Below are 15,331 nucleotides of genomic sequence, written 5' to 3'. Positions count from 1 at the left end.
TATATCTCAGCTTGTTTAGTTGTGGATTACAGTCTATCTCAGAGTTCATTGTCCTATATTCTCAAGGGACATATGCCAATGTTTGTCCCGTAATGTGAACTGTGAATATTTAATAACAAAAGTAATCCCAGTTTTTCTTTGAGTTATATCTCTAAAATGAAGACTTTAGGTTTTCAATTAAAATTTTTTGGCTTATTGCCCAAGGAATAAGCATGATTTACAGTTTTTATATTTTATCTACTACTCTCTAGTTGTATATTCTCAGAGGGTATTTAGAGAGAAGAAATTTACTGACAAAAACTGTTCAGTTATGGTCCATAGTGTGTTCTGAGAGTCAATCTCAACAATCTAATCTTCTCTAATAATTTGAAAATTACACATGAATGGTATGTTTTCTCCCCTAATTCCTCTTACATGATTATTATAGTAGTTCACTCATCACATGCAGGTAATATTAATTTCTTTTATTGTTAATGTGGATTATTGATATCAAAAAAAGTATTTGTTGCACCTGAGATGCTTGTTACATAACTGTCATAAAATCACTTAAAATATCTTTATGACAATGATCAAGAGACAAATCAATTTTGAACGTATTGCTGAGACAAATTATATTTCATAATAAAAATGTTGTTGAACTTTTGATCTGAAGGTGCTGGAAACACTGATGACTTTTTTTGATGTACAATGAATATTATATTTAAGTGAAAGAGTGAAAGATTATTAAATAGGAACTTAAGGTACTTTATCATAGGAGTTTTAAATTGCAGGTAGGAAAATAGCATAAATTTATGCCCAAGTGCTTAAACAGTCAAGGTAGAATTGCTACTTGAACTACCTGAAGATGACATTACACACTAAATGTCTTGTGCAAGATTAGTAGTCAGCTTCCATCAAAACATGCAGGAGTTCAGAACCTAGTTTTATTGACAGTTCACACACTATGAAGTCTCAATAGTCGATGGACTAGTAGGAGACTTAATATTTCTGTAACTTGTCCCATGTGCCAGGCTAAGTGCTTCATGTAGAGTAGCTCACTAAATTCTCACAACGAATCTATTAGGCTTGTGTTATCTCCATTTTACACATTAGGAAATGAAGGCACTTTGTTCCAAGTTATGCAGACAATGAATGGTGCGGTATTAAGTGATCACCAAAGCCATATCAGAACATCATGCTGTGAAAGGGCAAAAGGGAACCATGACATAAAGGAAATCGTTTAAATGAAGATCTTGCAAAAGGCCAATATCAGAACAATCTGATATGGACAAAAATATATTGGAAATGTTTGATCTTCTGCTTCAAGTTTCCCTACGGGATTTGACCAATCCTTCATAATAAACTCAAAAACCGTTACAATATTATTGATCTAAAGATGATTGCATTGAGATGCCTGAGTACATGACACTACAGCATCTAACACATAGTTTCTTATGCGTAATGAGTCCCCTCACATTGGAAAATAGCATTTCAAAATTTAACTTTTTTTAGTTAGCGTGTACATATGATTAAGAAATGAAAAGTCATTTTACAAGTATGGAGTAAAATGTCTTACTCCCACTCCTAAAATCTATCTTGCCTATTCCCCCACCATTATTTTATGTTTCCCATATATCTTTTAGAGAGATATGTACCCTTCTTGATTTGCTCCATTAAGAAACTCTGCATAATTAATTGTATTTCCTACCTTCTCACAAAAGGTATAGCATATTTACTATCCTACACAAAGGTCTTGGAGAAATTTTTATGTCAGTACATAGATTTTTTAAAATGTTTAAATACAGTCTCCATATGTGGAAGTATCATGATTTAACTCTTTCCCCATTGATAGGCTGGTGAGTTGTTTCCAGTATTTTGTAACTATTATAAATCATATCATAACAAATAGCCACATACCCGGGTTGATGTGCACCTATGCACAAATACTTGGAATACAATTCTAACAGCAGAACTATTGGTCAAAGCGTGTGTTTGTAATTCTGATAAATGTTGCCAGATTGCCTTCCTTGGTGGTTGTAGCAATTTGTATTATCACCAGCAGTGTATGAGAGTGCCTGCTGATTTATAACCAGACTGTTAATTAAATTTTTGGGTGTTTGCCAATCGGATGAGGAAAAAAAATGGTAGTGGTATCACTGTAATTTAATTCACATTTCTCTTATGAGTGGGGTTGAGTATCTTTTCATTTGGTTAAGAGCCACTTCTACCATTTTGTGTGTGCAGATTATCTTTTTATAGTCTTTACTCAATATTCTGTTTGGCTGTTTAGTCTTTTGTTAACCATTTCCTAAAAGATGGTTTTACGTTAGAAAATCAGGCTTTTGTCTGCGATGAGTTGCACACATTTCATGCATCTTGTCATTTATCTTAGTTTATTTTGTTGTAGTGTTTAATCCGTGCAGAGTTTTTAGATTTGCAGTGAAATTTGTAGATGTGCATTTCAAAATTAGAAAGGATTTTCTCTGTGTTTTCTTTGTCGCATAGGTTCACTACTTACCTTTAAAATCTTCTCTCTACCTGCAATTTATCCTGGCATATGGTACAAAGTATATTACCCAAGCACTACTGAATTTTTCCTAGCTGTTTTGTTCACATGCTAAATTCCTAAATCTATTTGGCTATATTTATGGCCATTCTGTTATGTTCCATTTATGCTCCAGAGTTATTCTGCTTTAATTCTAGAGAATTTTTAATTTCTTTTGTATCTGGTAGGGTTTGTTTCTCCTCATTGATCTGCTTTTATTAAGTATTCCTGGCTTTTCTTTGTTTATGAACTGCAGAATTTGGTTACCTAATCAAAAATTAATTTGCTGATATTTTAAAAGAATTATATTACATTTCAAAATTAATCTTTAAGGTACTGAATCTCCCTCTCTAAGAACATGATATGTCTTACTATTTGTTCAAGGCATCTTTGAAATTTCTTAGTAGTGTTTTAAAGCGTTCTTCATTTGGCCTTGCACATTTCCGTTTATATTATTTCTGGAATGTCATTTCTCTGATGTCCTTCAACAACCAGCTATTAGAGATGAAGTAATTAGAAAAAGCTCTTTAGTTAATCTTCTTTCCATCTTGTCCTTCCCCGGTAGTGCACAAGTAAAACTTTAAACTATTTTCCTAAGAAAACATGAGGTTATAAGATACAGCAAAATGACAACTATGGTAAAGCTTTCAACTGAATGTTTCTAAAACAACTTAATAAAATATTGATCTCTAAATACTCCTATTTTTCATTTCTCATCCTTCCATATCATTAAAATTTTTATTAGATATTTTTGCTTAACATAAAATATTTGTGCATGTTTATGAGGTACCATAAGGTGTTTTGATTCATGTATCCATTGGGTAGTGATCAACTCTGGTCAATTAGCATATTTGCCATCTTGAACTTTCTTTTTTTATTTTAAAGAGAATAAAAAAATGACAACAACATACACAAAAACAAAATGACACAAAAACAATAAAAATGATGCAGGGTTTCAAAACAAAATGATAGGAATTAACAATGGTTGTTATATTACATATTGTTATCGTCAGTGAAGTTGCTCAGCTTACCAGATGTAAGAATGCAAGACTGATCAAACCATTAAAGAGAATTAAAAATATGAAAAAATTAGAAATGATACAGAGCTTCACTAAGTAAGATGATAGGAATTCACCAATGGTTGTTACATTGCATATTTGTTGTCTTCAAATTAGTTGTTCAGATTACCAGATACAAACTTTCAAAATTGGTCAAAAAATTTAAGCATTAACTGTCCCTTTCAATAAACCAATAGACATCAGCAGTACAATTATCCCAGCTATCTCTCTCTCTATATATATATATACATTTTCCCTTCCTTCTTTCTTTTTTTTTCTCCTTCCCTTATCCCAGTAGTTCCTTGAATTTTCATAATTTCTCTATGGTGAATACTTTTAAATTCTTTCCTTTTTACTGTTTTGTGATATATAGTGCATTATTGTTAATTATATTCATCTTACTGGGCCAAAGGATTCCATCTATAAAATAACATATAATTAAAATTTAAGTTGAATTCCTAAGTTCCATAATGTAACCTATAGACAATTGATCTGGCTTCTGGGAGAGTAAGTAATGATGAGTAAGACCATGCCAGGAGACTACAAGCCTTCAAATTCTCTTTTAAATTGACATTTTAAAGTGCAGGTAGTGATGTGAGGAATGATTGAAAGCTTGAGTTTGCAATCATCTGTAATTATCAGTGTTGTCTAAACAGACTCATTAACTCATCCTCTTAACCTGAAAATTGTTTTCTTTGGCCTGTTCTACTCCATTACTTATGTTATTAATTCTATACCTTGACAAAAATCTATCTTCTGTTGTGTCAGAGCTGTGCAGTGGCGATGAATAGATTGTTGTAATTTTTGTGTGTATTTGATATGGAAGGTGTTATGCTGTGGATAAGTGTTCCTCAAAGGTGAATATACTGAAGACTTGGTCCTCAACCCTAGGCATTGATAAGAGGTAGTGGAACCTGTAGAAGGTGATGGCAAAGGTAGGAAGTTAGATTACTGGAGAAATGCCTTAGAACTCATACTCTTTCTCTTCTTTTTGTTTGTCTGCCTCCACAAAGTAAGCAACTTTACCCTGTCATGTGCTCCTACCATAATGTACTTCCTCACCACAGACCCCCAAGGCAACATAACCAATTGACCATGGACTAGAACATCTGTAATTGTGAGACTATTTTTAATTTGATTATATCAAGCGTTTTATTACAGTAACACAATATACCGTATCGCATGACTAGTTAAAAACTCTGTGCTTAAGATAAAATTCAACCTTCTTGTTAGAGTTTTGGTTGGGTCTGGTATACATAACATTTAATGTATAATTTGTACAATATTCCCCCTACTTGGTACTTCAAAATAATCCTAGTGTTTGGGAGGCCTTGGCTTTCTTGTACTGAGACTTTTCCACACAAGTAATACATGGGGATTTTTATTACTTATCCTTTTTATAAAAATGACAGGCTACTTTGATAAAGAATATGAATGTGTTTCCAAGGTTGTTCTTTCTAACATCAATCATTTATTCAGTGATTATTTATTGAGCCTCAGTGTGATAAACCCTGGGAATACAATAGCATTGTCATACAGACACAGATTATCCTCTCAAGGATTTTTGGTCTGCATATAAGTACACACACCAGAGTACACACACAAGTTTTTCAAAGGAATAGCATTATAAGCGTATCTGAGTTGAAATCTGAAGGATGCACAAAAGGATGAAGAAGATGGAAGTCACAAGAGCTGGGCAGAAAGGATGCCTATGTGGGGTCCTAAGGAGGTTTCCTTAGCTGAGGAACTGGGAAAAGACAGAAGTGAGGATGGGGTATGGTCTGATCGTGGTCTAGAAAGGGGAAGTTGTAGGACAGGGAGGATTCAGGCCTTTATCCTACTTCTGGGGGCAGCTACATAATTTATGTGGCCCAGTAATAAATAAAAACATGGCATCTATTTTTCAAAACTTATTAAAAATTTCAAGACAGTAGCAGTAAAATAGCACCCAGGTGCAGGATCCTGCCCTGTGCAGCTGTGTGGTGCATGAAGCCAGCTCTGAAGAAAGCAAATGGGAAGCCAAGGAAAAGGTTTTAGCAGAGAGTTAGTGATTGACAAGTGAAACAGAACAATTCTATTAGTCTACCATGGCATGCTTAGTTAGTGGGTAAAGGAGAAAGACTATTCACATCTCTTAGATTGAGGGTTACATACATGTTATTAATATGATTGTTAAAGGATGTATGTGTTAGTACATAAGAACCCAGATACCACCCTCTTTTAAAACTATTTTTTATGGGTGGTAGGTTTTATTCTCACAGGTCTCTACACGAACATAAAACACTTTGATCATTTTCACCCTTGCCATTTTCCCCTTTGCCCTGTCCTCACCCTAATTTCACATTTTTAGGGGGAATGCTCAATGTATATAATGTGCATTTACTCATATGCTTCCCCACTATTACCTGCCCCCCTCATAATTAATTATTAGAGGTAGTCAAATGGTAAAGTCTGGAATTTTCACTTAAGATGGCCTTATGTACATCTATATTTTAGTACCGTTGAATATTTTTGCCCTCTAATCATTTAATAATGTAAGCTTACACTTTCAATTCACTGCCAAGAATCGTGCTTGAAATAAATGCTGTGCTGGTTTCTTAGAGTCAGCTAATATCCTATGACAAGAACTTAAATATTCAGAAGTGTGAAACAGGAAATAATTTGAAGAGCACAAGAAGAAAACAACTTCTTGCTAATCCTTGTTTACTGTAGTGCTCAGATGTGTTCTATTGTTGTATGATAATAGGTTATATTTGCTGTGTAGCCTATAATTTAAGAAGGTTGAGAATCAAATCTTTTGTCATCCATCTCTGCTGAAACAAAGCTTGAGTACTGATGATGTAAAAAAATTATTTTAAAAAGAAAATATTCTCAAGCAACCATTTTAGGTTTTACAAAAATAAACCCAATTCTTTTGTGTGTATATTTATTTCAAAGTGACTTTCAGAGAAAGAATACCATAGCAAAATTTAAAACCTGATAGTTATCTGGTATCTAATTTGTTGAAACCCAGGGAAACAATATCATTGAGGGATTTTAATGTTACCATAGAGGTAAGCCTATTACCTCTTTTTGTGAGATGTCTGTAATTCCACAACCTCATTTTTTCCAAAATCTGGATTATTCTAGGCTATAATATTTGTTGCAAAAATCTCTCCACCTAGTTGTTTTTGGAAGGTATCTATTAGGCATTTGTAAATTATGACAATGAAATATTTTAAATTAGGGATGCCATTTTTCCTCTGGTAAGTGCTATAAGAGGTAAGTGGTTGGCTTACTTACTAATGTTGTGTATATATTTTGTTTCTAGCCTACTTTTTCTATTTATAAAGTAAAGCATCTTGGAGGATGATGTCAACTAGTGGGTAAAATGTGTAGCAATGAAGCAGGCCCAGATTTCAAGCATTCATTTAGGATTTGTAAGTGTAGAGCAACACACAGTGGGGAAGTGAGTCTTTGATTTAAAGCTACTTTATGTTTAACAAGAGAAGCAAGCAAATGCAAGCATAATTTTATAGCTTAATATACAATTATCCTAGACAATGGAGTACTGTTTATAGTGCTATACACCTGAAAGAGTAAGTAACTACAATGTTGATATGTACAGAGTGATAAGTAGATGGGCCTAATCTTAAAAATAGACAATCTGAAATTACATGTAGATAAAATAAAGACTGAGAATTAAAAGGTCTGGAAAAATTATGGATTTGTAATTCTTAAGGTAAAAAGCCAGTACACTGTTAGATGGCCTCTCTTTGCCATGGAATTACATTGCAAGTGCTTAAAATTGATAGAGTATATGGAAAAGCATCTGTCAATCTAGAAGAGATGATATAAATGTTAAGTAGACTTAGTCCAGTACACATTTGGAAGAGAATAGGGTGCATGGTCATGCAGATTATTTTAGCATCCCTGAAAGGGTTTGTGTAGGAAGTAGAGTATTATTGATCTTTAAAAGATAGGAATGAAATTGCTAGGTAAGTGATAATCATTTATACTATCATATTTATTTTTCTTGCTTCCTAAGGTGTGGAATAATCTGTAATACTTACTTTCAGGGGGAAATAGGGACTCTATTTCTTTTTTATTATTATTTTTATTTCTTAATTTAATTTTTTTTTTGAGACAGGATCTAGCTATATAGTTTAGGCTGGCCTTGAACTTGCTATGTAGCACAGGCTGGCTTTGAATTTACTGCAGTCCTCTTTCCTCAGCCTCCCAAGTGCTGAGACTATAGACAGGCACCACCATGGTGGCAGGAATTCTATTTCTGACACAAAATTTTAACCCAATACCCAATTAAGTGAAATTCATCAATAGTGTGATATCACACAGTTACTGTCATTGAAGAAACCCATGTGAACTCAATTTAATTCAAAGAACATATTGTAAGGGGTTTAAAAGTTTTGGAAATGATTAGAAAAGACTAGGTAGGCCTTAGTCTTAAGAAGATATTTTAATTTTGAAATTGAAAATATTATACTTGTGATATTTTTACATACTTATATTAAAACTATCACTGCATACTGTTACAATGATGAAATTACTTGCCTAGGTCCACAAGTGAAGATTCTTCAATTGTTTGTTGCACAGGCTCAGAAAGGAAAAAAGTAAGTACACAATCACTCTGCAAAATAAAATATAAAATTTCTTAATATATTTATTTACAACCCTTGTTCACTGTTGCATAAAAATATTGCTATGTATGTGTGATTTTTATAGATGCCTGTTACAGATTTCCAAAGTAGAGAGAAATATATTAACACATTTACTGGGTCATTACTACTATCTTGCCACAAGGTAAACTGATCTTTTATGAGACTGAAAGTGAAGTCATATTTCTTCAAGACATTCAGCTGTGCCCTGCTCCTGGAGCTCACCATAAATGTTTGCATTCTGAAATTTTAGAATTATGCATGAATCTTACATCACCCTTTTGTATACAAGTTGCGTTTTTGGACAAGCTTTTCTGGAAAACATAACTCTCAGGAGGACAGAGATAGTTCAGTGAGTATCCATTACTCAATTTTCAGTTGTACAAATGTTCACTAATTACCAACTCCTTCCTCCAGCATCCAGGGATGTCAGGGGACATTTAGAGAATGAAAAGTGCATAAGGTGACCTCTCTAAAACACAACCTACGGGAGGAAACCTTACTTTAAATGCTTTAATAAAAATAATAGTTATGTATAATTTTAATTATAAAAATAGGGATGGTCATGAGCAAATTTCCATTTAACCTGAGCTCCAAATGAATGGCTGACTGGTGAATCTGAGATAGCTTTTCCTGAGGGAAACTGGCATGAATTTTGTTGTAAGCTGTTATGCCTTATATCTAGATGTCCCCAAAGTTTCACGAGGGCATAGGTTGGGCTTTTTGGAGAATAATGTGATGCTGAGATGAAGTGTGTGATGCTGGGATTATGGCTGCCCCACCTCAAGTGTGGGTGGCACTAATCAATAGTCTTCTAACCTGGATAGAATAAAAAGGGACCAAAAGAAGCTGATACTGCCTTTGCTTTCTACTGCTGCTTCTGTTGCTACTGCTTGTCTTCTACTGCCTCTTGCCTGCTCTGCCAGGCTCCTTTGCCACACCACCCTGCATTTAAGCCAGCTGATTATGGACTGAAACCTCCACAAACTGTGGGCCAAAATAAACCTTTCCTCCTTTAACTTGAGATGTTGGGTATTTTGTCTCAGCAATGAGAAAAGCAACTAAGGCACGAGCCATTGTAACCAAAGTAGCCCTCCCCAGGAGATTTTGCAATGTTCTCTAAAGGGCACAGTGAATTATTAATTGTTTTCTCTAATTACGGGTTGAAATGGTAGTAGCTGTTAAAGCCACCTGACAGTGTCTTTGGTCAGCCTTCTTGCTCCTTCTATGCAGTGGCTTTTCCAACCTCCCTCAGAAACTTTAACTTTCAACTCTGACTCCTTCTCCGTTGATGGCCTTGCCTTCACTTCAGAGAACATAAAAAGCAGATGCAAATTTACAAACTTCCTCTGAAGAAATTTACAGACTCACACAGCAGCCCTTTCTATTTCCTTCCCATTTCTAAAGAAGAATTGTCTCACTTCCCATTCAGATTGACTTGTAACCCCCATCAAACTCACATAGCACCTGAGAATGTACTCTTATTTGGAAACACAGTCATTTCAGATACAATTAGTTAAATTAGGAGGACATTGTACTGGAGTAGGGTCCAATATGATTGGTCTCCTTAAAAAAGAGGGAGGTGACTTGGACACTAACATTCTTAGAAGGATAACAGTGCAAGGAGACATATGCAGAACGTGGCCATCTGCAAACCAAGAACAGGGCCCTGGAATAGATTGTTCCCTCATAGCCATCAGAAAGGACTAACCCTGCAGATACCGTGATGTAAGTACTTTAGACTCCTAGTTGCCAGAACTGTGAGATAATAACGCAAGTTTCTGTTGGTATTCTACTGAGTTTATGGCATTTTTTATGGCAGCCCTAGAAAATTATCCACTGTTAATTCCTCATCATTGTCCTGGACTCTATTGTTTCCTCCTCAGGAACCTTGTATTATATTTTATAATGCAGCATCTTCATCCTCTTCTTTCTCCATCTGTATAAAATGTTGTTTACTCTCTCCATTTAAAAAACTAACAAGCCAATGATTCAAACAGGCAAAGAATACTCACACACATGTCACGCCATGCGTTAGTACCTTATTTCTTGCCCCTGCCTCAATCTTATGGGAGGAGCTGTTTGCAGTCCTGCAGGTTCTACTTCAATTTCTATTCAATTTGTGATGGGCCACACACAGGTTTGTACTAAGAAGCATTTGTCTTAATCACTAAATATCTTTCATTTTAAATGCCTTTTCCTTCCAAATACAATGGAGATTTCCCTGACCCGTGTATAGATGTTTTATTTTTTAGTGATATATCCTTTTTCATTTACTTTTATACCAAATTCTCAGTTTTCCTTCCCTTTGTCCCAACTTCTCTTGTTTTCAGGTGCCTTTTTCTTGAAATGTTAATGTTCTTCACTTTAAATCTATTGCTTTCATTACTCCAAGTCATTCTTTCAGGATGATGTCATCATCGTCACCAGCATCTATAATAATGCACAAATCTAGTCTTTATGCATGATTTGCCTCCTAAATCTCAGCTCTATATATGAACATGCATCTTTATTGACTCTCTCGACTGTTCTAAAATGATTCAAACCCTAAAAGTGCACCAGTAAATGCATTTTCTTTCCCCTCACCTCAGTCTGTGTCTTAGCTCAAAACAAGGTGTATCTTCTTTGACTCTTTGTTCTCATCATCCTACCCAGAAAATGACTAAGTATATCATAGGGATCACATCTCTGAAATATTTCACTAACCATTTCTTCCAGTATCATCAATTCTCACCCAGTTTATAGCTAGGGATCTCATCTCTCATCTTGTTACCCTTTACCCCAATCCATTCTCTCCGAACTGCCAAACCCTTTAAAATATCTCAAAATTAAGATCTAATAACTAGCTTTTAAATTTTGGCAGGAGTAATGGGTCCATATTAAGCTTGAGAAAAAACCGACAATGCTCCAAGCTTATGAGATTGTTCTTAGTTGATCTTTTCCTGTCCTGACTCTTACCTTATGTTTAACTATGTGGAATTATTTTTATTTCTTCCAGTGTGTCTTGCTCCTTCATCTCCTTCTCTTTCTCATGCCCCTTTCTCGTTCTTTTCCACCCCACCTCTCATTTTCCTGAAGTCTCTCATGTACTCTTTGCCCCTGTTAGTCTAGTCAGTGAGATATCAAGAGCAGAGATGAGTCACTCATCCACGCACAATACAATATTTTAATTCAGTGAGCACTTGTCACTGGAACAAACTGAGTGAGATCTGTTCTTAAACATAAATGCATTTGCTTCTGATGCAAATATTCCTACCCAGATAGCAGTTTCTCTATCATCAGAGTCATTATCAATTTTAATCTCTACATACAGATTTCTTGTAAAATTGCTTAATAGGACCCTGCTCTTAAGAAAACAATACACATTCAAAGAGTCAACCACATCAAGTTCTTAAAAATATATTTTGAAAGTTTGAAATCAAACATCAGGCTGTGTTGAATTTGTCGAAGAAAGTTAGACCTTCCTTAGCCTTTTGACAAGTAATCAATTGCTCTATTTTGACAAAAGGTTGACCTCACCACCCACCCAATGTTTATTAAACTTCAATACTAGGATCTCTTTCCAATTAGTGTCTGAAATGTCACCACTAGGTAATCATTCCTTTGCATTTACACTGTCACATCTTCAAAGTCCTCATTTATAATTTGGGGTATGGATGATACACTAATTAGTAATGTTTTATTGCAACAATTGTTCTTTTTTAAGGGGGAACATGATCCAGTACAGAGATGAAGAGGGTAAAATAATACTGTTCAATCTCACAATAATAAATCATCACATTTTCTTAGATTTGGCTTCAAATATGTGCAAGTATCCTGCAGCCTTAAGCGCATTACATTACTAGTAGTTTGGAGATTTATAGAAATGTCAGTGTTACAACTGCTCTCATTGATAATCTGTACCAGGGCTTGCAGTAGGGTTTGTATTAATTGCCAAGCAGTCTGGCTACATTATTTATGTAGATTATATACTGCACAATTTCAAAGATGCTGCTTTTATGTGGACTGTGGAGTATAAGCATACATATCAGGGTGCTCCACTTGTAGGGACATACTTTTAAAAAGAATCCTTTAACAAAAATTAGTTAAGATTGTTATACAGCTAGTTTCTCTTAGTTCATTAAAAAGAAAGTTTTGTGCTAATATTGTATATACAAAATATCATGCTTCTATCTTCTACTCCTGAATAACTACTAGGAAGACAATATGCAGTGTATCAAGCATTGTAGCTGTTCTACTAACCTGTTTTGAAACTCGGTTTCATTGTTATGTTTATCTTTTTTATTTTAAAGAGAATAAAAATAGAACAATAGCAAAATACAATCACCGTTGTTAATTCCTATCATTTTGTTCTGAAACTCTGTATCATTCCTAGTGATTTTGCTTTGTTTTGTTTCTGTCTCTGTTCATATTTTGCTATGTTTATCTTTTTTTTTTTTAAAGGAAAGTACAACTGGAATGGGGGAAGAGAAAAGAAGGCAGAAAAAAATATATGTACACACACACAAGACAGCTAAGATAATTATGGTACTAATTTCTATTGGTTTATGGAAAGGAACAGTTAATGTTTAATTATTTGATCAATCTTGCATACCTATATCTGTAATCTGAGCAACTACTTTGAAGATAACAATATGCAATATAACAACAATTGTTAATATCCTAGCATCTTGCTTTGAAATTCTGTATCATTTTTATTGTTCTCTCTTTTCTTTTTTGTTTTTAAAAATTCTCTTTAAAGTAAAAAAAAAATTAAAATTTAACTAGGTAGTCTATATTTTCTCTAGCAACCAGATAGAAGGAGTTGCTTGGAAAATGTGTGGGCATACTTTTGATTGTTTCAGAGACTAGAGGGGACAACTAACAATAAGGGGAAAGATTAATTATTCTGCAATTTATGGAAGACTCTGCCATCATGAGTGTTTTGGGTTGGGTGTGTAACTCAGGGGCAGGGTACTTCCCTTCTGTCCCTGAAGCCCTGAGTTAAATCTCTAGAATTAAAAACAATTCCTCAAGTGGTAATAATTCCCAGATAAAAATTCTTTAACTTCTTCATTCTAGAAATAAGAAAATGGAGTACCAGACATGACAATGATTGACTGAGCAAAATCGGTACCAACAAGTCACTGCTGCCATTTGGCCCCTAAACACAGGCTCACTCAGGTGACTCCCAGATCAGCCTACAGAAATGAAGACTGTGTGTACAGAGCAGAGCGAGGGAAGAGGAGAGTTTGAGACGTCCTGGTGTCCTAGTGTTCCATGTACGATTAAAGTGCGTGCAACCCACGGATGGATTTGAAGCAGAGATGCAACGTGATTGCGTTTGTTTATGAAGGCCACAGTGTGGGATTGTAGGAGAAAGGAGACAGCAGTAAGTCTTGAAGAGGCCATGAGGAACCGCTTCCGGCTACCTGTTGTCTTCTCTGAGCATTTCTTCTACTTCCCCTTTAAGTTTCTGAAATGATATGCTTTCTCCTGTTCCCTGGGTATGAGGCAGTCATCCTTCTCCTATCTCTTGCTCTTCTAACTGGTACTTTTTCTTCCCTGATAAAAATGCCTCGCTTTAAATATCACATCTATTGACCATAATGCACTCTATTCCTTGTCTCTCTTGCCTAAGGATCATTGAGACTAGCTTCTTTATTCTTGAATTCCCCTTCTTCAATGATCTGATCCTACATCCTGCTCAGCTACTCACTCTTCTCGCCTTGAGCTTGCCTTGTGTGGTGACCCAAAGTCTTCCCTTATCTTGATTTCTACTTGCTTAGTCTATAACCTCCAATTTCTCTTTGCCAGCTCTTTTCTGGTTAGACAACTCAAAAAATATCTTGACTCTAAGAATATTTCACTGGTGCTGATTTGTGTTATATTTCTATGTCCTTCCATGAACAATTTGGAGTCTATGTTTCATATTCATAATTCTCTTGCATGCCCTTTTCAACTGCTTTGGTCATCTCTCCTTTTGTTTTGTAATGCACTTGGCAAACTCCAGACTCTGGTTCTGTATTTCCTGTAAACTCTGTAGCTATAACAGGCCTGCAGAAGATTGCTGGAGAAACACACTGGACCATGCTCACTCATCTCACTACAACCATGTACCTACCACCCTGAAGTGGATCTTCAGGATTTTCTGGCAACTCTACAAATACAATTAATGCATTTAGTTTTTCATTCACACTAAAACTAATTTATTTTTTATCCACATGCCTCAAAATCCCAGTGGTCTTTCCCCCCTCTTTCACTTTTTTCATGTTTTGTCTTCTGGAAGAAGGAGGAGGAGGAAGACAAGGAGGAGGAGAAGGAGGAGAAGGAGAAGAAGAAGAAGACAATGAGGAGGAGGAAGAGGTGGAGGAAGGTGAAGAAGGAGAAGGGGAAGGGGAGGAAGGGGAAGAAGAAGAGGAGGAGGATAGGAGGGTGAAAAGAGGAGGAGGAGGAAGAAGAGGAAGAAGAGGAAGAAAGGAATTCCCTAAGTTCTGACATTTTATGATCATCTTATCCACCTCTGCCCTTTCCTCTATTATGTACATGGCTTTCTGTTTTAATTCAAAGATGATTTGGGCATTAAGTTCTGTATCCTCCTCTCTGCTCAAAGTCATCATGCCATTTTCTGCCTGAGTTTTCATTCCTCTCCAAAATCATCACTTTTTAAAATTTTTTTTGAAAAATCCTTAAAAAAAGAATCAGTATATAGGTACAAATATGCTCTAATTTATTTCAACAAACAAAATTCTTGACCTACATTTCCATGCATACTATTTCACCCACATTTATCTTTAGAGCAAAACTCTTACAAACAATTGTTTTCTACAGTCTGTCTCAGATCCTTTCTTCTCCATCTTCCTTAAGCCCATTCCAATCAAATTTTATTTTACTAAAACTCCCACTAAACTGCTCCTGTAAAATTTACCAGTAACATCCATTTTGCTAAAGCTAGTGGTCATTTCTCAGTTTTTGACCCACAGTAACATTTGACACAGACAATCATTCTGAATTCTTTCAAAGACTCTTTCTCTTGGATTTGAGGCTATTTATTCTTCTGTTATCCAATGAATTGCTTCTTTTCAGGTCCCATTATTGATTATCCCTTATCTACT

At 35.2% G+C, this 15,331-nt stretch overlaps 1 protein-coding gene across 3 annotated transcripts in view; it reads right to left on the bottom strand.

Moving 5' to 3' along the window:
- The window catches only part of Pik3c2g (phosphatidylinositol-4-phosphate 3-kinase, catalytic subunit type 2 gamma), a 309,948-nt gene that overhangs the window by 26,555 nt on the left and 268,062 nt on the right, over window positions 1-15,331 (bottom strand). For all 3 annotated transcript variants that reach the window (XM_005379037.2, XM_005379038.2, XM_005379039.2), the window contains one exon: window positions 8,134-8,209. In XM_005379037.2, the coding sequence (XP_005379094.1) occupies window positions 8,134-8,209 (76 nt within the window). The remainder of the gene's footprint in view (window positions 1-8,133; window positions 8,210-15,331) is intronic.

The sequence above is a fragment of the Chinchilla lanigera genome, unplaced genomic scaffold, assembly GCF_000276665.1.
Source record: "Chinchilla lanigera isolate Chin_1 unplaced genomic scaffold, ChiLan1.0 scaffold00012, whole genome shotgun sequence".
NCBI lineage: Eukaryota > Metazoa > Chordata > Mammalia > Rodentia > Chinchillidae > Chinchilla > Chinchilla lanigera.
The sequence above is the reverse complement of the archived record's forward strand: the minus strand, read 5'-3'. Positions and strand labels throughout refer to the sequence as shown.